The sequence below is a fragment of the Rattus rattus genome, chromosome 8 (assembly GCF_011064425.1).
Source record: "Rattus rattus isolate New Zealand chromosome 8, Rrattus_CSIRO_v1, whole genome shotgun sequence".
Classification (NCBI taxonomy): Eukaryota; Metazoa; Chordata; class Mammalia; order Rodentia; family Muridae; genus Rattus; species Rattus rattus.
Genome location: NC_046161.1, coordinates 5,294,344 through 5,322,096, shown reverse-complemented (window position 1 = coordinate 5,322,096; position 27,753 = coordinate 5,294,344). Strand labels below are relative to the sequence as shown.

General features: G+C 41.3%; 1 protein-coding gene and 1 pseudogene across 2 annotated transcripts in view; one reads left to right on the top strand and one right to left on the bottom strand.

Moving 5' to 3' along the window:
• The window catches only part of Trpc6 (transient receptor potential cation channel subfamily C member 6), a 108,886-nt gene that overhangs the window by 65,956 nt on the left and 15,177 nt on the right, over positions 1-27,753 (top strand). For both annotated transcript variants that reach the window (XM_032910668.1, XM_032910670.1), the window contains exons 2-6: positions 226-1,000; positions 8,833-9,015; positions 10,914-11,078; positions 20,373-20,589; positions 26,068-26,301. In XM_032910668.1, the coding sequence (XP_032766559.1) occupies positions 226-1,000; positions 8,833-9,015; positions 10,914-11,078; positions 20,373-20,589; positions 26,068-26,301 (1,574 nt within the window). The remainder of the gene's footprint in view (positions 1-225; positions 1,001-8,832; positions 9,016-10,913; positions 11,079-20,372; positions 20,590-26,067; positions 26,302-27,753) is intronic.
• On the bottom strand, positions 4,774-4,895 carry LOC116908420 (annotated as a pseudogene).

Genomic DNA, 27,753 nt, shown 5'->3' with positions numbered 1-27,753 from the left:
TCAAACTGGAATGTTAAACTCTATAAAGCACTTATCTTTCTTAAATAAGAAGTTCTTGGAATTCATGAACAAATAAATTAATCTTCATCTTATCAGCTAGTATGTCTAGAGATGTTGAGGCAACATGTAATATACTTGAGGATTGCATTAGATGAATGGCAGGTCATTTAGCATACCAAAATGCTCTTAATATGATTTCTCCACTGTCTTCTTGTCTTACTGCAGCCGGGGTAATGAAAACAGACTGACTCACCGGCGGCAGACAGTTCTTCGTGAGAAGGGAAGAAGGTTGGCTAATCGAGGGCCAGCATACATGTTTAATGATCACTCAACCAGCCTGTCTATTGAGGAGGAACGCTTTCTGGATGCAGCTGAATATGGCAACATCCCAGTGGTGCGGAAGATGCTAGAAGAATGTCTCTCCCTCAATGTTAACTGTGTGGATTACATGGGCCAGAATGCCCTACAGTTGGCGGTGGCCAATGAGCACCTGGAAATTACAGAGCTGTTACTCAAGAAGGAAAACTTGTCTCGAGTTGGGGATGCTTTACTTTTAGCTATCAGTAAAGGTTATGTACGGATTGTGGAGGCTATCCTCAACCATCCAGCTTTTGCTGAAGGCAAGAGGTTGGCGACAAGCCCCAGCCAGTCTGAACTCCAGCAAGATGACTTTTATGCCTATGATGAAGATGGGACAAGATTCTCCCACGATGTGACCCCAATCATCCTGGCTGCTCATTGCCAGGAATATGAAATTGTGCATACCCTCCTGAGAAAGGGTGCCCGGATCGAACGGCCTCATGATTATTTCTGCAAGTGTACAGAATGCAGCCAGAAGCAAAAGCATGACTCCTTCAGCCACTCTAGATCCAGGATCAATGCCTACAAAGGGCTGGCAAGTCCAGCATACCTGTCACTGTCCAGTGAAGATCCAGTCATGACAGCTTTAGAACTCAGCAATGAGCTGGCAGTGCTTGCCAACATTGAGAAAGAGTTCAAGGTAGGTCATTCACAGCAGCGTGTTCCAAAGTTAAGTACTAAGTAGACATACAAGTGATGTGCTGTAAAATGTCAGAGCAAGAAATACATAATGCCTACCGGGTTTCAGCAAAATTCTGTAAAAGCTGTCATTTCACTATATGTGGGAGAGTTGAAAGGAATTTAGAAGACTCAGAGTGAGGGAAAGTAAAGCCAAGGTGTGTTTCCATGATGTGTTAATTATGTGCATGTTGGGATTTTATGGAGATGTCGGGGGGTTGCTGAGATATATATGTGATATGCATGTTTCTGTGAGTGTATGCAAATGGGTGCGTGTGTATATGTGTGTGTGGAGCCAACAGCTGACATTGGGTATCTTCCTTGATCACTCTCATTGTTTGAGACAGGATCTCTCCCTGAACCCGGACCTCATTAATATAGCTAACTGTCTGGGTAATGAGTTTCAGGTATCCAGTATCTGAACCTAGTGCTGGAGTTACAGACATGTGTCAGTCTGCAGGGTTTTTAACAACATGTTACAGGGATCTCAAGTACTAATTCTTGTACAGCAGGGACTTTATCGACTGAACCATTTTCCCAGCGTCAATTTTATGTTTCATTAAATAAGTATAATTACTACTGTAATGATCTGCCTTTTAGCAGATATTTTGCATTTGTCACAGCCCTGAATGGGTTATTCTTTTCTATTCTACACAAGAACTGGGGAATAGGATGGTTTAGTAGTACTTGAATTCAACAACTGCTAAATGACAGAGCTGGGGTCAGAATACAGGCTTCCTAATTTTTAGCTTCCTTACCTTAAAACACACCATGTTTGTGTGTAGTACACAGTAGAACATGCCACTGCATAAGAAAGATGAACAAGGCACAGTTTGAGGGGAACTCCATATATGAAGAAACAGGACATAAAGTAAAGAGTTACTGTTAGGTAGAACTTGGACCATTGTGCTATAGAGGTTAAGGAGAAAGATTGAATTCTTACCCGGCTTCAGCCAGCTCTCATGGGAGATGGCACTTCAGCTATGTGGGGAAAGAATGAATGTGATTTTGGAGGACTGAGAACGAGATAAAAGATGCAACAAAACAGTCTTGTACCCATGAATGAAGCAGGTATACCGAACTTTAAGCTGACTCTTACTAGAAGAGTCTGGGGAAAGACATGGTATCAGGTCCATGTGTCTATGTGATCCCTGCCACATTCGGAGAAGATAACAGATTCCAAGCCAAAGAGCAACCTCATACTGCAGAGCTTCCTCTGTGAGTTATCTGGTCTGATTGTGTTCATCTTTCTCTGTCCTGCCTTGTCATGGCTATTTGTGTATGTGTATAGCACTTTGTTTATGTGCATTTGCATGTATGTGAATATGCATGTGTGCCTAAATGTGTGTGTGTGTGTGTGTGTGTGAGTGTGTGTGTTTGTGCATATGCATGTATGCATGAACATGTGGTACCCAGGTTGACTTTGAGTGTCTTCCTCAGTCACTGTCAACATTGTTTTTTAGGGTGTGTGTGTGTGTGTGTGTGTGTGTGTGTGTGTGTGTGCCATAGCATGTGTGTGTGAGAGTTGATTTTCTCCTTCTATTATATGGATTCTGGGGACTGACACGAGTAAGAAGGTTTGGCAAAAGGACCTTTACTTGCTGACTTATCTCATCAGCCCTTGGTCTTAGGTTGGGTCTCTCATTATATCTAGATCTCCTTTATTTGGCTAGACTGGCAGTTCAGAGAGTTCCCAGGATTTGTCTACCTCTGCCTTCATAGCACTGGAATTAAAAGGTTGGACTTTTATGTTGGTACTGGGATTGAACTCTGGTCTTCAAGCCTGTGCTGCAAACACTTTATTGGCCACTGAGCTATTGCCCACCCCCAGCTCAATGTTGTCCACTTTACCAAACTCTATGCATCTATGAATCTAGTCATTTCATCAAACTCAGTGTTTTATAGAAGTGCATGATAATACAATCTTCTCTATTCCATTCCATGTGGTCTCTATACTCACACCTTGGAGACTATAGTAAAGTCTCTCCTGGGTAGGTCCTTGGTGTCACTATTGTTGAACACAGGACACAGGGGAGATGAAACTGGAAAAACGAAAGGATTTATCAAATCAGGAAGTGTATACAATTTAAAGTATAGAAATTGCTTATTTCTAGAAACTTTCCATCCATTTGGTATTTTCTGACAATTCTTGAACACTGGAGTCTGAAATGTTAGAAGGCAAAATCCTTGGAAGGGACAGAGCTACTGCACTCAGTGGTCCTTGGTGACACCTTCCTTACCTCAGTCTTGCTGACCTCTCAAGAACGATGTTTGCTGTGGCAATGGGAGAGAATGAAGAGGCAATGAACGTTAAAAACAACACTGATTCTCATTGCTAGACTTGACCACACATGCAAACTTTAGCATTTTTAAACCTTTTTATTGGTCCTTTGTGAATTTCACATTAGGTACTCCAATCCCTTTCATCTCCCCCTTCCCTCATACCTACCCTCTAACATTGCAACCTCTTGTCCAACAGAGGAAAGAAATCTTGTTATAGAAGCTGTAGTGTGTCACAGTGTGTCACAGTGTGTCACACAGTATACCATTTTGCCTACACTTAGCTTTGCAAACGTTCATTGCAATGACTTGCTGGCATGTGCTACTCCTTCAGTACTGGAGCCTCTTAGGCATCATGCTGCTACCTGGTGTCATGCAGATCCTGTAGTTTTGGATCCGTGGAAGCTGCCCCTTCATGAACTGCAGCAGCTCATTGATGGGGTAGATGTTAGCCTGGGCTAATCCAAGGCCCTGAATCTGGGCCTGAGAGGTATCTGAGCTGGTCAACTCACCCATTTTCTCTCCTGCTGTCATGCCCTCAGGGTCAGTTTACCTGCAACCCCATACCCAGGGCCAGTTCTACCCTGCTGCCCAGGTTAGGTGCAGGGCCTGCTCTCCTGGGTACTGCAGCAAATGAGGGTCAAGGTTAGCTCTCCTGCTCTTATAACCCAAGGGCCAACTCTCCCACCTTCCTCAGGTGGCAAGGTGCAAGGGCAAGGGAATGGGTATCTCTCCTTTGCCCATGCTGCCTCACAGCAGCCAAGTTGCAGGACCAGACCTTCTCGCCCCATCCTCACACTTTCAGGTTCACTTACCCATGCCTGGCTGTTTGAGTCACCTTTACCCTGCTTCCCTGTTGAAGTGCAGGGTCTGCTCTCCTGCTTGTGTGACCAGTTGGGGTCAACTCTTCAACTCACCACCCGTGATGAGGGCAAATGGAAGGAGAGGAGATCTTTTCCTCCATGATGCCACCAAACAAAAGACAAGAGGCAGGGCCAGCTCTCCCACTATGCCGAGGTGAGGGGTGAGGCCAGTTCTGCACAGCTCTCAGACATCAAGATGTCCCCAGGCAGCAGTCCAGACCAGAGAAGTCTACCTGGTCTTTGGTGCTAACAGACCCCTGCTTCTGCAGGGCATACCACAGACTTGAGACAAGACCCCTTGTGGCAGCACAGGCCAGGACCCCTTTACTGCTCTTGAATCTCCAGTTTTGCCTCCCTTCCCTGTGTCTACATCTTCTGTTTCTCTTTTATCTTCCATTTTTGCACCACTTACTTTCTCCTTTGAGTAGTGCATGGGGGTCTTTGAGTGTCTGGGGTCATCAGGAGTGGCCTCAGAAGTGATGTCTTGCTCATGTATTATGGCACCAGGCAGGGGTTATCACAGGCCTGCTCTGTCACCCCAGGCTAGCTCCCTGTCCAGGCCTCCTGGCTGCACATTGGGGGTTGCCTCAGACTTGTTTTATTATTTTTTCAGGTGTTTATAGGTCAGAACACTGAGCACATAGGTAACCTTTTTTCTCTCTGCTGACACACATGCGATGTGCCAGCCACACCTGCAATGCCTCTCGGGGCAGGTGAGCTGATAGCATTTTACCATTAGTCCGCACACCTCTTTATCACAGAGCCCTATCTTTAGCACAGGGGTAGAGTGTGGGAAGTATAGGGCACCCATTAGGGTTTATGGTGATATCATTAGAGATAGGTCTCTTATTACTAGGTACACATGATATTTTACAAACAAATGAAATACCTTAACTCAAGAATATAGGCTTTACAGAGCACTTCAAGGTCTTGACTATTGTAAGCTAGACAGAATTCAGCCTCAGCAGTGGATATAAAAATTAATAAGCAATCGTCAAGCAAGCAAGCAAACAAACAAACCCAAAAGCAGAAGCCCAGAACTTTTATTTTAATACCACAGAAGAGCAGATTTTTCCTGCTCCAGTCTAACTTCAAACTAAGGGTGAGAAAGTTCAAAGGGAGAGATCAGTACAGGATGGACTCGATGACAAATACACGTCTCCAGTGTCCATAAGTTCATCGGTGACAGCTTATGTTTCTGTAAGTTAGGTCTGTAGACTGTTCTGAACCTCGTAGGTTGCTTGTGGTAACACAATGGCTCGTTTTAGGCCCCCTTTCCCCGTTCATTTCCTTTATCCCATAAGGATCCCCAGCACCCCTACAGTTCTGAAGAGAATGTTTTCCTGCAGCTCTTCCAGCTCCATTGTGTGTCCCAGAGGTCTGGGCACTCACTGCCATGCACATGGCTCTCCAGATGCCTCTGCAGCAGACAGGGGAAGAGAACAGCAGAGGAGCTCATGTTGTGCCTATTTTTAAATCATTGCTATGTTCTGCTGTATAATGTTTAAAAAGGTCTGGCTTTGCTTGCTTGAAAAATAAGTATCTTCCAAGAAACTGGGCTGAGTTGGGAAGTTGTATTTGTTAGCATTAAGGTGGTATGCCTAGTATCAGACCTTGTAGGGAAACAAAAGGTGTCACTTACTTGAGATATAACCTGCAGTATGGAGTCACATACCAGGGACCCAGAGCTGAGGTCCTGATTGATCAAACAGGAAGGAGAAAATGTACTCTTGTTGAGATTTGTGAATTATTTTAAGTTATTTCCATTCTGACTTCACGACAGAGGAGTGCTCGCTCACTAGGAGACCAGACAAGGAGCTGCCATTTCCTACCTACCAAGCAGCAAGCAGGAATTCAGATACAGCGACACTTTACATCCTTCCATGCTCCCTTCTGAATATGCAGCAGCCACCTTTCCCCTTTGTATGCCTCACACTCTGCGAGCTCGGGTAGACTCAAAAGAGAAGTAAGATATGGCACTTGTCCAGAAAATTAACTCACAAGAAAACCCCAAACAAAAAGCAGGTAGCTTCTCTATACACCAGTGAATAACAAGCAGGCTGAGAAGTAGATCATGCACCTACTCCCATTCACAACAGTCTCAAAATACATATCTGAGAAAAAACCTAACCTAGGAGAGACCTCTATGAAGAGAATTTTAACTATCCGAAGGAAAAGACCAAGGAGCATACTAGAAAACTCAACCTTTCACACTCGTGCATTGACAGATTCAATAACAGAAAAATGACCATTCCACCAAAAGCAGCTCCCATCTTAACGACTATGGAGAGAGGGCCTGGTGATGAGCCCCTGTTTAGTTACTCATTGCAAGTTCTTTAGTCCTAGAAACATACATACCGGCAACACAGAGTGATTCACAGGGCATAATGATGTCTTTATTTATTCAATATATGTAACAACAATGGTTAGTCCCCATGAATTTGGGGAAGGGTGTGAAGGGGAAATGGAGGTGGTAAGAAAGAGGAGAAGCGAAAATTATGTAATTATATTTTAATTACATGGAAGTGGGGAGATACGTGAGAGTCAGAGAGACAGATGTGTAAATGAATACAGCAACATTCTTCATGCATGCTCGTATGTGTACACAAGTAGGCATTTTTCCTTTGTATTTCCTGCTGAACTGTGAAGTGAATGGATACAGGGAGTGTCTTTCCAGTAGATTTTAGGTCTGCGACAGTTCACAGTTACAGAAAGGTTTATCAGGACAGCCTGCTTCAGGGTGTCCGATGCCCTCCATATCTCCTGCATGTCCTTTTCTTTCTTGGTCCTTCAGCCTGGCAGCTGCAGTAGAACCTGGAGCATCACTGCTGAGCATCTAAAGCTCCGTTAGTGACAACGACAGGATAGTTGGTGGAATCTGATGGATCTCCAAAACTGTCTTCCCTTAATTCTTACTTGAAACTGTATCTAACTCACTTTTACCTTTCCCAAAGGCTAGTGTCTGTTCATCTCTTGTACTTCTCACATAAACTATGGCAGAGCTGGGATGAGTCGGCCTTTTATTAAGATCATGGATGTCCCAGACTGAAATCAGTCTCTATAGCATTGTTGGGCACCTGTCATTATCTAGAGAATGATATTCTGCCTTAATCCTGGTCTTCAGGTACATTCCCCTTTTAAAGTTTCCCAGCTTAGCAAGAAATGGTATTGCTAAGTCTTCTAGCGTATCAACATGGTGTGGTGTCCTCAAAGGCAATGAATGAATTTGGCGCCAAACAGATTTATGTTACGGTCAGATAGCAACAGTTACTGAATGAATAATTTGGAATACATTATTTACAGTCAGATTATATGGTAAATACATAGGATTGTGTCTACCTGCTCTATCACGGGTTTTGGTAACAGGTTTTTGGTTAACATTTGGTGATGTAAGAAAGATCTTATTTCAGGGTAGGGAAACAAGGAGGGAGGAAGCACCAGGAAGACACAAATGAAGATGTGAAGAGATGCTGTACAGAGGGACGGCAAACGCTTATGCTCACTGAAAGTGGCCTTCACTCTGATCCTTCCCAGTGCTACTTTAGTTCATTGGGATGATACAGCAGCACAGTTAGAGTTTCCCCATTAAACTTTGAAACTGTCTCATTGTGTAGCTCACGCTGGTCTGAAAATCATCACCCCTCAGCTTCTGCTAATGCTGTGGTTAAAGGTACTGTCCACAACTGCAGGGGCTCCCCTAACTCTATAGTTACTCACATATACCTGCAGGTACCAAACACACACACACACACACACACACACACACACACACACACACACACACACACACACACCACATACACGTACATAGATGACACACACCTGGCTAATATTTTTCTGCTCTAAAGAGAATCTGAGTTCTCCGAATCTATACAGAGATCTTATATTCTGACTCTGTGCTGGATTCTTAATATAAGAAATAACAATTCTTAAAACAAATAGTTGGTAAGTCAGATATGGTGGAACACATCTGTATTCCGAGCATTTGAGAGGTGATGGCAGAGGATCAGGAGTTCAAGACCACCTTGAGGTTAAAAAAGAAGGAAAGAAAGAAGGAAAAAGGAAGTCAGGAAGGTAACTGTCAAGAACTTGCTTGCTTTTGAGGCACCTTTCTAGAAGCCTTTTGACATTTTAAAGTTCATACTATACGTCAGGGGTGAGATTGTACCATGTACAGCAGGATCTATGCAAAGTATAGTAGTCATGTTGTGGAGGTTTCTCCCATATTAGTTGGTGAGTTTGGCACAGCAAAATCTTTTAAAATATCTTTGGTAATTCTTTGGTAATTATTTTATAATCTAGAGAAAATTCTTCATGGTGATAAAATATCCCAGAGGGCTGACACAAAGTAGGATCAAAATATATTTAAAGTAAAGTACATTAGGCATGGTCGCTCATCCTAACTGCAGCACTTGGGAAACTAATGTGGAAGTTTGCTGTAAATTTGAGACCAGTGAGTTTTATATCAGCATAGGCTACAGTGTAAGACCCTTGTCTCAAAGCAAAAACAAAACAAAGCATACCAGGTGTACTAAAACTAAAATGTGATTTTTCCTCTTGAAATCTACAATCCCTGGATTACCTGAGAATTCCTGCCATACACGGAATATGAGCTAGCTCTTCTCGCTTTAACCATACTTCTCTTTTCTAGAATGACTACAGGAAGCTGTCCATGCAGTGCAAGGATTTTGTTGTGGGTCTCCTGGACCTCTGCAGAAACACGGAGGAAGTGGAAGCCATCCTGAACGGGGATGCAGAGACTCGCCAGCCCGGGGATCTCGGTCGTCCGAATCTCAGCCGTTTAAAACTCGCTATTAAATATGAAGTAAAAAAAGTAAGGTCGGGCGTGAGGCCCCTTCATGTCTTCAGTTTGTGTGAATGGATATGCACAGTTGGATAGAGCAGGGGTTTCTAAGTAGGTGGGGTCTCAAGGAAGCATCCAGCGAGGCACGAAACCCACAGGGCTGGTCAATCATTAAAATCCTGGCCCTTGGATGTAGAACATTACAGTCAGTGCCAGTTTGCTTGACTCAGGTAATAACAATGACTCCATATACAGAAACCCCGAGGCGTTGTCTATATGAAGGAAACGAAGTCACAATATTTCAGAATCCATCGTTTTTCTGGCGGTTGCTCGTTTCCAATTTGGACCAGCAGTTTCAATTACTTTTTCATTTTGAATCCTTCAAGGGTCTTTTCAGATTCTTCCTTAGACAATGAACCCCATCCTCTGACAACTTTCCTAGGGCATGAAGACATTTTTTAGTGTTACTTGTTTCGTTTATTTAGTATGTGTGTGGGCACAGGCATGTGTGTATGCTGGATGAAACCAGAGAGAGTGTTGGATTCCAGGGAGCAGTGTTGGATCCCCACAGTGTGCAGAGTGAGGGGTCCCTCCTCCCCACAGTGTGCAGAGCAGTGCTCCCTCATCCCTACACTGTCAAAAGGCTCCTTCCTCCCCCCAGTGGCAGCTCTCAGGCTTGCCTTTGAAACATGCTTTGTTTTCATTGTCTTTGGGGTGAACCATCCTTAAGCTCATCTGGATAGAGTTTTTAATGTAACCTGATTTTTTTTCTCCTTATGAAATTTTATTTTAGATGATTGCTTTTTTTGTATACAGACTAACATTAAACTCTTTTATATAAAAATAAATAAATATGAGGAAAACCACATTATTGAAATGAAATGTGTGAGAAGAAGGAACTCTAGAAAAAATGGAATTGAAAGGTTTAAGATGATAGCAGAGACTCCCAATGGAGCTGGGTGGATAGAGTTGACAGATGCAAATATTAATGTGGTCCCTGTAGGAAGCATGCCGCTCCAGAGGGAAGCGAAATGGATTTGGTTCCAAACAGTGGTCTGGGGCTGGAGAGATGGCTCAGCAGTGAGGAGCACACACTGTTTTAAAAGAACAACCAAGTTCAATTTCTAGCATGCATATCAGAAGGCTCACAGACTGCCTATAACTCCAGCTTCTGGCGGCTGGAGGTGTAATGCCCTCCCTCTTCTGGCTTCTGAAGGCATGTGGACTCATGTGCATACATGAACACACACACACACACACACACACACACACACTCATTTACACACTGAAGTCACTCACACACAAACACATACACTCACACAAGTCACTCACACACAAAACACACACACATACATTCCTACAACACACATGTACACAACCACACACACACACACACACACACATACATTCCTACAGCACACATGTACACAACGCCCACAAGTCACTCACACACACACACACTCATACACACAACTGCACACACGTACATATGACACCCACAGAATCATGCATGCACATACACAGGTATGCACATGAACATGCACCCAATTAAAAGCAAATCTTTATAAACAAGCTATATGTCCACATTTAAGCTAGGATGATCCTTCTTGCTAAAAAGAAAAAATGTAAAATTCATACAAGCATTTGTGCACAATACTTACAAATCACATTATAATATTTAAAACGCAATGTTTTCTGTGTTTTAAAAGACAGGCCACCAGTCATGGGGGGAGGTCATCAGCAGGAATATCTGAATATAAAGAATAGATTTAGAACTGTTTTGCTTGCTACCTGTGAGATGCCTTGTTTTCTCCTTAATGCTAACTGCATTTCTCCCGGGAAAGCATAAACTGCTCACCAGAGCTCGGCAGGACAGCGTAAGCTCCGCTGTTTTTCACCAAACCATCCTGTATGCTGTCTCCCCCTAGTTTGTGGCGCATCCGAACTGCCAGCAGCAGCTCCTCTCCATATGGTATGAGAACCTCTCTGGCTTGCGGCAGCAGACCATGGCAGTGAAATTCCTCGTGGTCCTCGCTGTCGCCATTGGCCTGCCCTTCCTGGCTCTCATATACTGGTGTGCTCCTTGCAGCAAGGTAAGTCTTGAGGGCTGCAGCCCAGTTGTAGCTGCATTCTGTCCAGGAGGGAAAGATACAGCTCCAAGATGGAAATCTGATTTGAAGCACACGGGTTTAAATGATCTTTCTGTTTGTTTGAGAATATCATACATGCGTGTAATATGTTTGAATAGGCCCAATCCCCTCTCTTTCCCTGTATACACCATCCCCTGCCCTTCTAATTTCATGTGCTCTTTTAAAAACCCACAGAGTCCATTTAATGGTGCCAGCATGTGTATGGCTCTAGGCTGCCCACCAGCACATGGGTAGTTTCTCAGCAGCTGCCCCTGTCCCTCTCAGCAACCATCCCTTGCTAACCACTCCAAGCAGGGGTGGGACTCCATGGCACTTCAGCCAGGGGTGGGACTTTGTGACATTTTCCCCCTGACCACACGCTGAGGTTTTTGTCTGCCCTGATTTGAGCAAGGCTTGTGCAAGTAGCACAGCTACTTTGAGCTCACCTGTGCCAGAGCCTGGTCATGTCTAGAAGACCGTGTTTGGCTTCAGTATCCCACTGCCACCTCTGACTCTTTCAATCTCTCCTTCCTCTCATTCAGCATGACTCTCAAGCCTTAGGAGGTGACAGTGCCACACAAATGTCCTATTTAGAGACTCCTCAGTGTCCTTTTCAATATTCTAAAATTGTGCTTATTTTCGATGAGAGACAGAAAAAATCCTGAAAATTTACTGGAAACAGAATACTGTCACTATTTATGTGTGAAATAAATTATCAGTCTATTATTTCCTTATTTTTCCTCTAGGCACATAAATATACACAGTTTTGTGCATTTTAAAAGTTCTAGTTTTATTGAGCTCATCTATCAAAGGTTTCCTCAAATTTGATCATTATTCCTTCTTTTGTTTCTCCTGTAATAGTATTCAAGGTAAGATATATATTTTGTATGCATATTGCCTTGTGTCTCAGTTAGGTTTTACTGCTATGAAGAGACACCATAACCAAGGCAATGCTTATAAAGAACATTTAATTGAGGCTGGATTACAGGTTCAGAGTTTCAATCCATTATCATCAAGGTGGGTGCATGGTAGCATCCAGGGAGACATGATGCAGGAGGAGCTGAGAGTTCTACATCTTCATCTGAAGGCCTATAAGGAGAAGACTGGCTTCCAGGCATCTAGGATGAGGGTCTTAGAGCCCACGCCCAGAGTGACACATTGCCTCCAACAAAGCCACACCTACTACAACAAGGCCATCCCTTCTAATAGTGCCACTCCCTGGCCAAACATACTGAACCCGCCACATTCCACTCCCTGTTCCCCATAACCTTGTTCAAACACATGGGGACCATACCTAGGCTAGCATAATGCAAAATACATTTAATACAACTTCAAAAGTCCCCATAGTTTATAGCAGTCTCAACAGTGTTAAACGTCCAAAATTCAAAATCCTAGATTCATGCAGTCTTTTAACTGTAATCCTGTACAAAGTAAAAAAAAAAAATACTGGACCAACGCTAGAAAGAAATCCAGCTTGGCAGACTCCAAACTCCACATCTCCATGTCTGATGTCAAAGTGGTCTTCAGATTTCCAACTCCTTTCATCCTTGTTGACTGCCGTTGGCATTCAGCAGCATCAAATTTCATTCTCTTGGGCTAGTTCTACTCCCTGTTAGCAGCTTTCCTTGGTAGGTATCCCTTGGCTCTGACATCTCTAACATCTTAGGGTATCGAAAGAAACTTCAATATTTCAGCTTCTGATTCCAGTGTCTGGGATTCACACATGATCTTCTGGGCTCCTCCAGAGAGCTGGCATCACTTCTCCAGCCCTGCCTTCTGTAGCGCTCTAGGCTATGGTTAACTCCATTCCATTGCTGCTAGTGTTCCTGGTGGTCATCCCATGGTACTGGCATCTTTTATATGCTGGGGTTTCTTATTGCAACTAGGCTTTACCAATAGCCTATCATAAGTTTTGTTTATAGTACCAGGCCTTAATTTCTTTTCATGACCCCTTCAGTCCTGGGCCATCAACTGCAACTGAGGTTGCACCTTCACCAATGGCCTTCCATGGTTTCTCACAGAGCCAAGCCTCAGCTGCTCTTCATGACCCCTGCATGCCTTCAAAACCAGTACCACCTGGTTGACTCTTACACATGACCAAATACAGCTGCGGCATGAGTCACAACCTTGGCTGTCTCTGGGACACAGCTTCTTTGTGCTCTAAGAAAACACTTCCCAGAAGATTTCACCTCAACAATGCTGGTCTTTTCTTAATCACCATTAATTATTAGCTACAGCTAATTAGCATCAATTATCCCAATAGTCCCTGACAGCATCCAAGCAGACATGATGCAGAAAGAACTGAGAGCTCTACATCTTCAACTAAAGGCCTTTAGGAGAAGACTGGCGTTCAGGTATCTAGTATGAGGGTCTTAGAACCCATGCCCACAGTGACACCCTTCTTCCAACAAGACCACACTTACTCTAACAAGGCCACACCTACTAATAGTGTCACTGCTTTAGTCAAACCACCACACCTTGTATGGTCATGGAACACTAATAGAAATGCTACTATAAGGCTTGTTTCAGTAAAGAATGTCTATATCAAGGAGAAAGTGCACTGTAGATAAGCAGCAATGGCCACTGGCTTTTTAAGCATGATCTGCTTGTTCAGGCTTTGGTGAAAACCAGGCCTTGCTTTTCTGGTGAAAGTTCACACAGAATAAAGAAGTATTTTTCATGACTGTGTGTTGAATTGGAGACCTAGGACATGTTAGGCAAGCACCGAGTCTCACTGAGTTGCCTTTTCAGACCTTGAGCTGGTGATCCTCCAGTGAGACTCCTATGTAGCTAGGGTTACAGGTCCACTGCTGGGCATGAGCGATACTGACCTACCATTCTGTTAAACAGGAATATGAATTGGGAGGTTGCGTTAATAACAACCTTTTCATCATGGGTTTGAAGCCACTTTTCAAGTTCTGTGTAACTCTCAAATCTGAGAGGCTTACTGCAGTAATTCATAGATGAACACTCTCTGGTCCATCTAGTTTGTGTGCTGGCTAGACATATCAGGTTGTGACTGCAGTTCCTAGACACAGGTGGGCCTCGTTTTAGGCATTTGTTATGTGGGGGACAACTCATGTCAGTATTTCAAACATGGTTCTTATGACCCAGACACATTGCAGGCATCTCAGTCACCAGAGGTCCTTGTACTGACTCACACTGGGATGCTAGTACAAGGTCTCTTAAGCAGTGGCAACTTCCTTACTACTTACAGTGATGACATTAGGAATTACTGGGGACATTTCCTCATGAGAATAAAGTCCACCATCATGGAATTTTCCCCTTATAATACATGAGACCAAAACTTGACCACATATAAAGTACACATTGATAACACTAACAATAAAGGATTTATTAGAAATTACATTTATAGTGCAATTTGTCTTATACAAAGTTGTATTCCAATGAAATTAATTGAAAAACACTTATGTTTCTGTGTGTGTGTGTGTGTGTGTGTGTGTGTGTGTGGTATATGTGTACACTTGTGTGTGCATGAGTGTAGGTGTACATGTGTTTGGTGTGTGTATATGTGTGTATGCATGAATGTACATGTGCATGTGTTTGTGTGTGTGCATGTGTGTGTATGTGTGGTGTGTGGTGTATGGTGTTTGTGTGTATATGCATGTGTGTGCATGAGTATGTGTGTGTGTGTGGTGTGTGATATGTGTGAGTGTATGTGTCTATGTTCATGAGTGTATGTGTGCATGTATGTATGTGTGTATGTGGAGTATGTGGTGTATGATATGTGTGTCTGCATGTGTGTGTGTGTGGTGCATAGTGTATGGTTCATGAGTATATGTCTGCATGTGTGTGTGTGCGCATACATGTGCTCATGCTGTGTGTGTGTATGTCATAGAACATGTGTGGAGATCAGAGGGCATCTTCATGGAGTTCATTCTTTCTGTCCCCATTTCTGTGTGTTTCACGGATTGAACGCAGGTTGTGAGGTTTGAGAAAAAAGAACCCATGGACCTAAGAACATTCCCCTGTTCAGCCGTCTTAATGGTACTGCTCCCACATTTTAAAGAAATGACAAATTCCTTTTTAATTTAAATTTTTGTTTGAGAGTTTTACATATTCATCATATTATGTAATGAATTCTCATCATTTTTACCCCATGCTTCTCCCTATCTTAGTATATTTGAAAGCTCTGCATTACTTGATATTTAAAATTCCTTTGGTCTCTTATAGTAGTAATATTATGAAATATTCCCAAACACATATAGCCTGGGAGCAGCGAAGGCCTTCAGAGAGTAAATTACCAGGATGACCTCCAATTCTACAGCTAAGAAAATGTGAGCATAGAAAAGTTAGAAGTCTGTTCATACTCACAGTTGATAATAGGTAGGTCTAGGGTTTAAAGTTTAGGAAATGCGGTTTACAGCCACTGCGGAATTCTCGTACTATTTTTGACGTCCATTTTTTCTCTCTTTTGAGTTAGAGTTTCTTGCCTACATGTGTTCTAACCACCTCTTCTGGACGTGGGTTGCACCCGTGTCTCTGCTTCTGTTCCCAAGGCTTCAGGAGGCAGAGTGGAGCATCTGGGTTATCTTTGTTCTCACTCTGTGGCCATGCAACTGTGACAACCTTCCTAAAGCAAATACTGTCCTTTTCTTGGGAGCAGTGGATGTAAATCACGGGGCCTCCATATGCTTTCACTCGGGGTTATTATTTATCTTTAGAGTCACAGGAATGAAGTCTGGTAGTAATTTTCTCATTCTCAGTAAACTAAACATTATTACTGGGCCATAGAACTGATATGTATTATTAATGATATCTTTGGCTAAATTGGTGCTTTTATTTAAAATACTTTACATTTTCTTATATAGCCACAAAAATAAACACAAAAGTTTAGGAATATATATCTTCACCAATCTTGCTTGTCCTCTAGTTGCTCAATGATTAAAAGACTAAGAGCCGGATTAGTTTATAATACACTGTAGCTGTCTTCACACCCACCAGAACAGGGCATCAGATCTCATTACGATGGTTGTGAGCCACCATGTGGGTGCTGGGATTTGAACTCGGGGCCTCTGGAAGAGCAGTCAGTGCTCTTAACCACTGAGCCATCTCTCCAGCCCAAGAGCCGGATTAGTAATGCTTAAAGAGAAACACTTTGTTTCTTTTCTTTTTAAAAAATATTTATTTTATTTTTATGTGCATTTGTTTTCTGCTGGCATGCCTGTGTGAGGGGGTCAGATCTTGGAGTTATAGACAGCTGTGAGCTGCCGTGGGGGTTCTGGGAATTGTACCAGATGCTCTGGAAGAGCAGTCAGTGCTCTCAACTGCTGAGCCATCTCTCCGGCCCCAAGAAGCACTTCTTTTAAATAATCTTAGATGCACATTTTTTTTTGTTGTTGTTAAAATGCTTTTAGCTGAAGCACAATTGCATTGATTTCCCCCATCCCTTTCTCTTTCCAACCAATCCCAATGCCCCCCCTCGATCTCTCCCATGAGCACACATCTCTCAAATTGACAGCTTCTTTCTATTTGTTTATCACTGCTTGAAACCTTTATATGGATGAACGGATGCATGTGTATGCACAGATATGTAGAAATACAACTTACGAAGTTCATGTTGGTGATGTGATGTGAATGGTTTCAGGGCTGATGGCTGTACATTTGGACAGACAAATAAGGGCCTCATCCCTGAAAGAGCCCAATTCGTCCAAGATTCTTCTTCCAAGAAGATTGACACAATAACTTGTAACAAATGCTAACGATGTTGATGAGGATGAAGATTGGTGTAGCCTCTCTGGAAATCAGTATGGAAAGCTCTCAAATCATTAAAAGTAATCTACCACATGATCTAGCTTGTTTTAATTTAATTTTGTTTTAGTTTACCAAAAATTATAGCATATATATTATATATATATATATATATATATAATACATAGGAAATTATGTCACTATGCCACTAGGGCTGACAATACTGCCCACAAGAACCATACACTAAGAAAAACCTAGGTAACCAAGCATTAGAAACTACCTTTTGAATGGTCAGACAAGGTAGTCCTAGCAGCTTCCCAAACTGTGTAGATTAGAGATGTAGCCCTTGGTTGCCTCTCAGGGGTGGAAGGTGGCTCCTCTCACTGAAGATGTCTCATGCTTGAGATGTGGGACTTGGATGATTCAAGCACTGGATCTGACGTGAGAATTCTCTTTCCTATGTTCTAGTTTTCGTGGTACCAGAAAACTGCCAAGGGAGGGAAGCAATTAAAACAGTCCTACTGAGTCAGAATACTTCTGGCCCGTGACAGCTGCCAGCAAGGCGAGGCAATAGTTGGCACACATGTTGATAGAAACCAATAGCTCTCTAAGTGGACTTGAGGTCCACTCAGGAGTGGAATTATCCTGTACTAGAAACCTAGCCAACTTTCTAGGGCTAGTGAGGTCATGAAGTTTACAAGAGAGCACTACCCCCATTTTATTAGACAATCATGATTCCTTACACGATTCCTGCATTCTAAATACGTTATTTGTATCCACACATAACAGTAGCTACCACTACACTTCAGGAAAGAAAGCTTTCTTTACAGCAAACGGAGATCATCACGGAAAACCACCATAGACACACAATAGAAATCAAGAGAGCAATCTCGAAGATTCCAGGCTCACCTGGAATCATGGAAGACAGGTAGAAAATTAGAAAACCCAGAATACCAGAATGTATACTGTGAAGCAGTCTCTTCTAGAAACGGCTGAATAAACAAGAAAGCACTAACTATTGACAAAAGAGGCTACTCTTGCTGAAATTGTTGATTGTTACTAAAAGTTTTCCGATTCAATTTTTGAGATCTCTTATTCATAATATCATATCTTTTGCAAAAGGGGAGACTTTGACTTTGCTTTTCTGTTTCTATCCCTTTAATTTTCTTCTCTCACCTTATTACTCCAGCTAATACTTCAAGAACAATATTGAAAGGAAGTAAGAATAGTGAGTAGATCTGTCTCATTCCCTACTTAAATAGTATTGCTTCAAGGTTCTCTCCATTCAGGATAATGTTGGATGTGGGTTTATCATAGATACCATTACTGTATTGAGTGCGTTCTCTCCAGTCCTATTCTCTCTAATACTTATATCATGAAATCATGTTTGATTTTGTCAAAGGCCTTTTCTATATCTACTGAGGGGATTATGTTATTTTTGTCGTTAAATCTATTTATATAATTTATCATTATTTATTCCCTTAGGTATGTTGAATCAAACATGTGTTTTGGGGATATGACCAGTTTGATTAAAGTGGGGGGATATTCTTAATATATGCCTGTATTTGTATGTATTTTGTTAAGGATTTTTGAATATATGTTCATTAGTATTATTGGCCTGTTTTCCTTTTGTGTTAGTTCTGTCTTTAATTGGCTTGGGTATTAGAGTTATACTATATTCATAGAATGAATTTGGAAGTGACCCTTACATTCTATTTTCGGGAGGGGGGTCAAAGAAGAATTCATTGTAGCTCCTTCTGGGAAAGTATGGTCGAATTTTGCTATAAATACATCTGGGCATGGAACATTTAGTTAGAAGACTTATTACAGTTTCAGTCTTCTCCTGTGTCTGTTTAGCTGGTTGGTTTCTTTCTAGTTTAATTTTGATAGTTTAGATAAATCAAGAAAATGATCCACTTAAAAAATACTTTCCACCTTAATAGAGTATTAAAAAAACTTAAAACATTCCGTATTTCTTTGGTGTATGTTATGTTTCTCTCTTTTTTTCTGATATTTATAATTTGGGTCCTCTCTTTCTTTCTTTTAGTTAGTGAAGCTAAGGGTTTGTCAATCTTGTTTATTTTCCCAAAGAACCAACTCTGAGATCCAACGATTCTTTGTATTGTATTGCTTGTTTCTATTTCATTCATTTCCACTCTTATTTTTATTTTTTTCTTCCCATCTGTGTTTCGATCAATTAATCAGGAGAAAAATCATAATACCAAATGTATATGTACCAAACACAGGCTCACCAAATTTTGTACAAAGCATGCTCATGGAATTAAAGACACAGATTAACACAAGCCCAAGAGTGGTATTCAGTCTCAGTGCCCCATTTTTAAAAAAAGAAACAGGTCATCTAAACAAAAATTAAAGAGAGAAACATAAGGATTAAAAGAGATCTTACATCGAATGTACCTTACGGATGTCTATAAAATAGTCCACTGAAATGCCAAAGAACACAGATTCTATGTAGCAGCCCATGGAAGCATCTCAAAAGCAGAAAAACTGAGATAGTCCCATATTCCTATCTGACCATTACAGAATAAAACTTAAAATCCACAGCAAACAAAACTCTAGTAGGTGTATAAACTCACTGAGATGAAACAATTCATTAACAAATGACGAAAGAAATATGGTGATCAAAGAAGAACCCAAGAAAGCTATCACAATATTCTTGGAACTGAGTGAAAATAGAAATATCCAGTCCCCTGAGACACATGAAGGTAGTTCTGGCTCTCAAAGTCCACATCCCACTGCCCAACTGATAGGCTGCTTTCTCTTAGGGATGACCATAGCAAAACGGGTCCTGGTGATCCCAGTCATGTCATATCCTCAGGCATCTTGCTGACCTGCTGGGGTAGCAGGCCAATCCACTCAGTCCTGTGTCAGGAGCATGCTGCTGCCTGCACCACAACCTAGCCATTCCCAGCACTGAACCTGGAGCAGAAGGAGCTGTCTGACATCACTCATTGAATGGTGTCATCAGGAACGGGTATCCTGGCTATAGATCAGTCCATCAGGAGCATTGCCAAGTGAAAAACCACAGTCACCAAGAGGGGAATAGGAATGGCTACAGCCAGTCCGTGTGCATTAGGCATCTGCCGTATGTGTGAGAGTGCCTGCAGAAGAGCAGAAGCAGCATCAGATCGCTGGAGATGGGGGTACAAGAGCAACCCAATGTGGGTGTTGGGGCTATGAATTTAAGTCTTCTGGAAGAGCAACAAGTGCTCTTAACTGTCGGACTATCTCCCTAGCACAAGAATTTAAATATTCTTGATAGAAAATTTAGTTCTCAATTACTAGAAACCTTAGCACGTTGGAGAACATGACCTAAAAATTACAACAGCATAAAAATCATTGTTCTGTTACAAATCATGTAAATATGTATGATTATTTTTAGGAGAGTGTTGAAATATGCAGATGTTTGTATGTGTGTGTACGAGAGAGAGAGAGAGAGAGAGAGAGAGAGAGAGAGAGAGAGAGAGAGAGAGAGAGAGAGAGAGGAGAAAGCTAACATTTTTCTGTTGCTGTGTGTCACGGCAGATGGGGAAGATATTACGAGGCCCATTCATGAAGTTCGTAGCACATGCGGCCTCCTTCACCATTTTCCTGGGGCTGCTCGTCATGAATGCAGCTGACAGATTTGAAGGCACCAAGCTCCTCCCTAATGAAACCAGCACAGATAATGCAAGGCAGCTGTTCAGGATGAAAACATCCTGTTTCTCATGGATGGAGATGCTCATTATATCCTGGGTAATAGGTAAAGACTGATTTCCTGTCTTGTTCTTTTTGCAGCCTTAGCAATTGGACTGAATCCTGCTGATTGTTGCACATGATCAGTCATACAAATGTATGCAGCAGGAAACAGAGTTCCATGCACCGTGACTGTCTTTGTGATTTTACACAGTTGCTATGGTGGCCTATTGCCAGTCACAATCTCTTCACATGACATGTGATAATTGCATTCCCACCTCAGCTCCAAAAAGGAAGAAAGCCAGCAGGATGCCCGTAGTCAAACCCACCATCAATAAGCAGAACCTCTCATGTGAGGTTTGGGAGAGCTTTGCTTTCAAGCTTGAAAACAACCATGTTATTTTACATTGAGATTTAAGAGAAACTGAAGCTAATAGCCACTCATTTTTTATTAAAAATTTATTATATTCAAAGCCGTTGACATTCATTAAACCACATAGTTTCTCCGTACCCCAGATTTCCAATCTTTTATATATAATAATATCTATTTCATTTAGTTTTGTGAGCATTAAATAGCTTACTTCCTCAGGTGGCTTGTGAGAGAGAAGCAATTCAGTATGAAGCATTACAGGATTTGATTTGTCCTTAGAGCCCACTTACACCTGTGGATTGTCACAAATTACAAAGCATGTGAGAAAGGTGTCTCATGGATATTTATGAATAAATACATTGAACAGTTATTGAGTGTCACTGGGCAATAAGGACACTGAGCTGAAAGGAAGTAATCTGGGTAACAAATCAATAAATTAATAATAAAATCTCATTTGTAGAAAATGCTACAGTTGGGGAACTTGTAAGTTGCTACCCAAGTACAGATTAGACATTTAAATCTGAGTGAGGTAGGACAAAGAACAATCAGGAAATCCTCCCTAAATACCAATGGTACCTTTAAGTTAAGGGTTTGGGGAAAAGGAAATGCTAACCAGATCAAGCATTTGAAAGATAAGGACACAGAAGGCATGGGAGAACTAGGTATTGAGCTGTGGCACTGTGACAAGACTGGACCACTTGAGATATTTTGAGGCTTTCCTAGCTGGTATCAGGGTACTTCATGGATGTGGATGACAGATGTGAGCCGTTTAATGATCAGAGGGTGATTTCCAGTGGTTGGTGATGGATTCTGAGCACATTTCAGAAATGCTTCTATGGTTTTGAGGTAGAGGGAGGCCTGAAGGAGTGGTGAACCCAGAGGCTGAGCTCATTGGAGGAAAGTGACCTGAGTTCATCATGGACGGAACAGGACCTGAGAAATGACTTAAAGATTAAACTGTGGGTAACTTGGTGATTGTTATGTGTCTAAGGGGGTGGGGGTTTGTGGATTAGAAGGTGTTACTGTCCTCTAGTGGGGAACAGAGAATGCCCTGCTTAGAAGAGGAAGCATGAAGAACTCCTTGTTAAATTTGTGATTAACTTTGAAATGTCCTAGCATTTCCAGGGATAATGTCAACTAAATCATAGGAAGTTTGGCTCCTGGAAGAAGTCTGGCCATAGACAAATTTGCAGAAATTCTTCAATCTCATGTGACTCTTAAGGCCTTGACTGCACGAAATTCCCTAAGTAGCACTATGTAGAGCATAAAGAAGACTCAGGAGCTTTAATACAGAATCTCCAGTAGTCCATAGGGTCTGCTCCATCAACTGTCCATCTGAGTCCCCAGGAGAAATAATTGCAATCAATTTCATGTCACTTCTAGGACATCCATGTCTTCTTGGCTTCTTCATATTGAAGCCCAGTGGATAATCATTTGAAATATTAGGAAGTTGCATGACAATTACAGCATGATTATTCTCAACTCTGAGGTAACTCAGTAGCTACTGAGTTATTCAACACCTTTAAACCACTTCATTTCATATTTCTTGGAAAGACAGTTTTGCTTTAGTTTTTACAAAAATATTGGTAAACCTTGGACATAATGCAAGACTTTGACTTTTGTTAAACTCTTTATTTTCTAGTTTAATTGACAAAACTAGAAGAGATATATTTTATCTCTGTTTTATGACTTAAGAGCAAATACTATTATATCATCTCTATCTTGTTACACAAAGAGCTAGCTTTTAAATATATGAGTATAAATAAGATATATAATACAGAGATTGGCACAAAAGGCAGGCTCAGTTAATCTCAGATAATTACAAATAATGATAAATAATAATTATTAAAAATTTCACTGGGTATTATCCATTTTTCCTCATAGGGTATTTCCTATTAGAAAAGAGATGTCTTCTTAAGTACAAGATATCATTTTTAAAAGAAAGAAATTTTATAGAGAGAGTTAGAGATAATGAAAGCTCATTTCATTCTGTATCAAAATTCATTCCTTCCATAATTATTTGATATTTTTAGTATAGAATTAGATACTTTTCAATAAAAAACAAAGCTGAGAATATTAAATTAACCTTTAATGTTATGAAGAAAAGCATGTTTGTTTTGCTTCAGAAATTATGTCACAATGCTTACTTGAAGAGAAAACAAAAAGTAAAACAGCTAGCTATGCACATGTGGTATACGTGAGGTTTCTGGTACTACTGTGTATTTTCTTGTTTTTTTTTTTTTGTTCTTGCAAGAAAGTCACAGAGCCTTCTACAAATATTAAGAAGAAACTGCCTATGTGGGTCAAAGGCTGGATGTGTTACATTGGTTGGTGCAAATAGTCATGTTAAAAACAGAAAACAAATATTTGACTTTCATTTGACGAAAATTCTAACAGTCAAAAAGTAGAACTGATATTCCAAGAGATTTGTGGCAAGGCAGAATAACTGCACACCCATGTTGATGTAAAGTCTAGCGGGAACACAAGTCAGAGTGCAGGTTTAAAGGTGCTTAATATTCAGAAGTCCATGGGTCACTTATTTGTCACCTACAGGGAGTTGTTGGAAGAGCACAAATAATCCTGGGTTGACTCTAAGAGGGTAAGACCACAGTCAGGGCTGCCATTGTCCTGCCGTGGAGACCAGGGCTGCAAGATTGACAAAGGACAGTACTTGCCTGTGAAAGCAGCTGCAAAGTGAGTGACAATGAGTTACCTCACAGGAGTGGTTCTCAGAAGGTTAGCAAACTATAGAATGAGGGACCCCACAGTGTGTTTCTTGGAGGACTTGGGGTGTTACTTTTCATTGTTGAAGGTGATAGAAAGAAGGGGGCACAGTATTGTAACTTGAGCCAACTCCATTGGTGGCTGGGGGTCTCATTTAGAGAGAAAGAAAGAAGAGAAATATGCCTGGAAGGGGGGGGCAAACAGGATACATTGAAGCCTAAGCTGCTATAGTTTCACAGCTAAGCACAGCTCTGCTAGAAGAGCACACAAGTTAGCAGTGCTTTAGAGAAATTCGAATGTAGAGAGCTGACATACTTCCCACTGCGCTAGAGAGCAGAAATAGAGCCAGCACACTCTCTTTGAACAGGTAGTCCTCACAATCTGGCAGCAGAGCAAGTCTCCCTCAGAAGTAATAAGTCACTCACCCAGTGCTGTGTAAGCATTGCGGTCCCTATGGAGAGCTCTCTGGCCCAAACTGTGGGCAGTTTCAAAAGTTCTTAAGCAACAGCCCAGGGGTGGGGATGGCAGAGAAGGAAGCAGATGGGCATACTTCCTTTATGGTGAATACCTCTGAATGCTTGCTGTGCTTTGTCGACTACAACAAGATACCATTTATATCAGAAAAGATGAAGGAAAGAAATGAGGAAGAATGGAAAGCTTTAAAGATGGTGGATTGTGTGAGTTTTATGGAGTTCCCCTCGGTCCCTGTGTATCACTAGACTATGTGATCGCTGACTTCCCAGAAGTCAGAGCTGCTGTGCATTACTCTCCATCATTGTGGTCTTTGTTGAGGTTGGAAGACACCTAGGGATCATACCAAGAACTTAGATGTCTTTAGGTTTTTCCATCCTGTTCATTGTTTTGGTGTGAATATGAGTCTTGCATTATTTTCTGTTACAAATTTATAAGAGTTCACAGAAAGTCAATGTTAATGCTCCCTTAACCTGAAATTACCTAATGTGAGTGTGAAATTGCCTTGCCTGGAAGACCACATTCTCTGATTCTTTGTGCTGTACTGAGAAAAGCACATGATGTGTCCTTGGAGAGCAAAGGCCATGGCATTTTCCTTCTCTCCTCAGGGCTCCTCAGGTATTGGATTGGCGTGTTCTGTGATAGACATGAGATGATTGTGAGAACGGGGCTGGGACTGCTGAAGGTTAGGAGAGCATCCTATTTCTTAGGTTAGGAAGTTACTTATGAAATAAGACTTGAACACAGGGGTGAGTTTTATTTCACCACAGGGCTCTAAGAGGAAATGGGATGACAGAACAGAAGGCATTCTTAACTTTTTAAAATCAAGTAATATTCTTCAAGTTAAGAGAGAGGATACATGAATATTATGAGTAAACCAAAGAAGGAAGGACAAAAAGTGTTTGTCATAGTTTCTCCAGATGCTAGTACTGCGCTCTACATTTTCACATGGCATTTTATTTTACATTGTCTTGCAAAGTAGGTAAATTTACACTCTCATTTTGTAAGCTGCATTCTTGGAGTTATTGGAGATCAAAACCTCACAACTAACACTCCTAAGCACTGCATTAAATGTTTGGAAAACTGTGAAGTATTACATCAAAGATGTCAACTACTATCCGTACACTGATACTAATTGCTACTTTAATGTCCTTTAGTCTTTCAAGATGCTAATTTTAAATTTGTTCACGGACTGCATGCCATTTAAATTTTTTAAGTTTATCGTATGTGTTCTGGTCCCTCAAGATACACATAGAAATACTAAATAACCAATGTTTACATTGAAAGAAGTGCAGTTTTATTAAGGAGCATTTTTTTCCGAGGGTCAGAGGTCGAGGGCTGCCAAAGCAGGTGCACATTTAGCCCTTAGGGTTGGAGGAGGGGAGAAAGCATCTTCGGTTAGATGTGTTCGAACTTTCATTCACACAAAGAGAAATACGGCAAGGCCTTTAATATTTGAGCCAAAGTCCCCATCGGAGGAGTTTTATGTATTTCTTTGTCTGTCTGGGTGTGGCACACAGTAGGAAGGGTGCAAGTGGTTTTCAAGAGGCCGTAGCTGAGACCAATGGTCAACAGAGGTTCTGTGTTTAGAAGTTAGTGTGCTATTCCCGTGACCTGTAACTTACAGTAATTTATATGACATCATATCCAATGTCTGCATAACTTCATTGTGAAACTGTGAGCATTTCCATTTTAAGTGTGTGTATATGTTTGTTCGGGTTATCATAATGAACATCTTAATTATTTTTTCCTTTGCTAGAAATAGAAGACCATTTCACTTGAGATTCTTACTCAGTATCATTTGATTGCTTTCTGGTAGTTCGGTGGTGTTGGACTGTGGTTTTTGGGGGTGGGAAAGGAAGGCTGGGGATATTTACAGGGCTGTGAATAGCCAGTGAGACTTTTCCAATTGTTTTTCGCCATGGAAGAGCTACAGTTAGAATGAAATTGATCTGTTATATTAACTCTTTACCAATGCAGGCATGATATGGGCTGAATGTAAAGAAATCTGGACTCAAGGCCCCAAAGAATATTTATTTGAGTTGTGGAATATGCTTGACTTTGGAATGTTAGCAATCTTTGCAGCATCATTCATTGCAAGATTTATGGCATTCTGGCATGCATCCAAAGCTCAGAGCATCATCGATGCAAATGACACTTTAAAGGACTTGACAAAAGTCACACTGGGGGACAACGTCAAATACTACAATCTGGGTGAGTTTACAATACTGATTAAACTAGTGAAAATAAACTACTTTCTTGTGAAAGAGACATCAGTAGTAGTAGTTGTTCTCCACTTCACGTAAAATTGTTTATTGATAGCATCTGCATTTGACAAATAGCATCAGTATCTGAAGAATCATGCTTTCTGCCTCTCCTTTTTATTTATCTTCTGATTGGAAACCTTTATTAACCACAAGAACTATCCCCCATTATCTCTTGGATCAACTCAATAGCTATCAAATCCACCGAGAATCACTATCACATACCTCATATATGTGCATTTTATGCTTCCTTTTTATTTTTATTTATGTCTTTGTGTATTTCTCATGTAAGACTAAGTACCTAAAGTGTACAGCAGTTGTTAGATCCACTGAAGCTAGAGTTACCGGTGGTTATGAGCTGTTCAACAGGACTTATGGGAACTGAGAAGCAAACATTTTTAAACACTGAGCCCTGTCTCTACTCCATATTTTTCCTAGTCTATTAAGATAGATAGTCCACATTAGACAGTGATCCAAAAAGAGGCAGAATAGGTATTTGACCAATCATGTCTTTCATGTCATGAAAGCATCCCCTTCCTTCTAAAGCCTCTACTAAAGTCTTATTTTGCCTGTACCTCTGTTTATAACAGTGTAAGGAAGCAGAGATCTTACCGTGGGCTCCTCCCTTTCATCTATTTCAGTATCCCGTTGATTCTTATGCTGTTTAAACTCACTTGACTGTTCAGCTAATGCACAGACCTGAGCAAGCTACATTGTAGTACTTTTGTGAGAACAACTTGAGTAGTAACAGTGAATCGTATATGGTTTTTTCTTTTTCTCTTTAGTCTCCTCCTCCTCCTTTTTTTTTTTTTTTTTTGAGATAGGGTTTCTCTGTGTAGTCTTGGTTGTGCCGTGAAGTTCACTTTGTAAACCGTGCTGGCCTTCAACTCACAAAGATCCATCTACCTATAGTTCCCAAGTGTCATGGTTAAAAATAAGCACCACCACACCTGGCCAAAAATGTATGGCCTCTTAATGCAGGCTTTGTTGGAGCATTTGACAGGATCACATGTTGATGGTAGGAGTTCATTAGATATTTGTCTAATCAACCATGTTCAATAATTGTGAAATGTTGAAATGGAAAAGTTCACATTTGAATTATGCACACGTGATGAAATGATACTTGAGTTTAAATAAGAAAGGAGATGATTATTACAAAACCACAATGAACATCATGTTACGTGAAACAAGACTGGCATTGAAAAAGTCTCATGACGTCACTTACATGTGTGTTCTCATAGAGTACATCATACTGGTGGTTGGCAGGAACAGAGTCATGTGGGTCAGAGAGAAGATCATGCTGTAGTCAGACACAATTTACAAAATCTGCTGTTCTTCTCTACAGCATGGTGCCTGGAGTTATCAGCAGTATATTGTGCAAGGGAAAATTGCAGAAGACAGT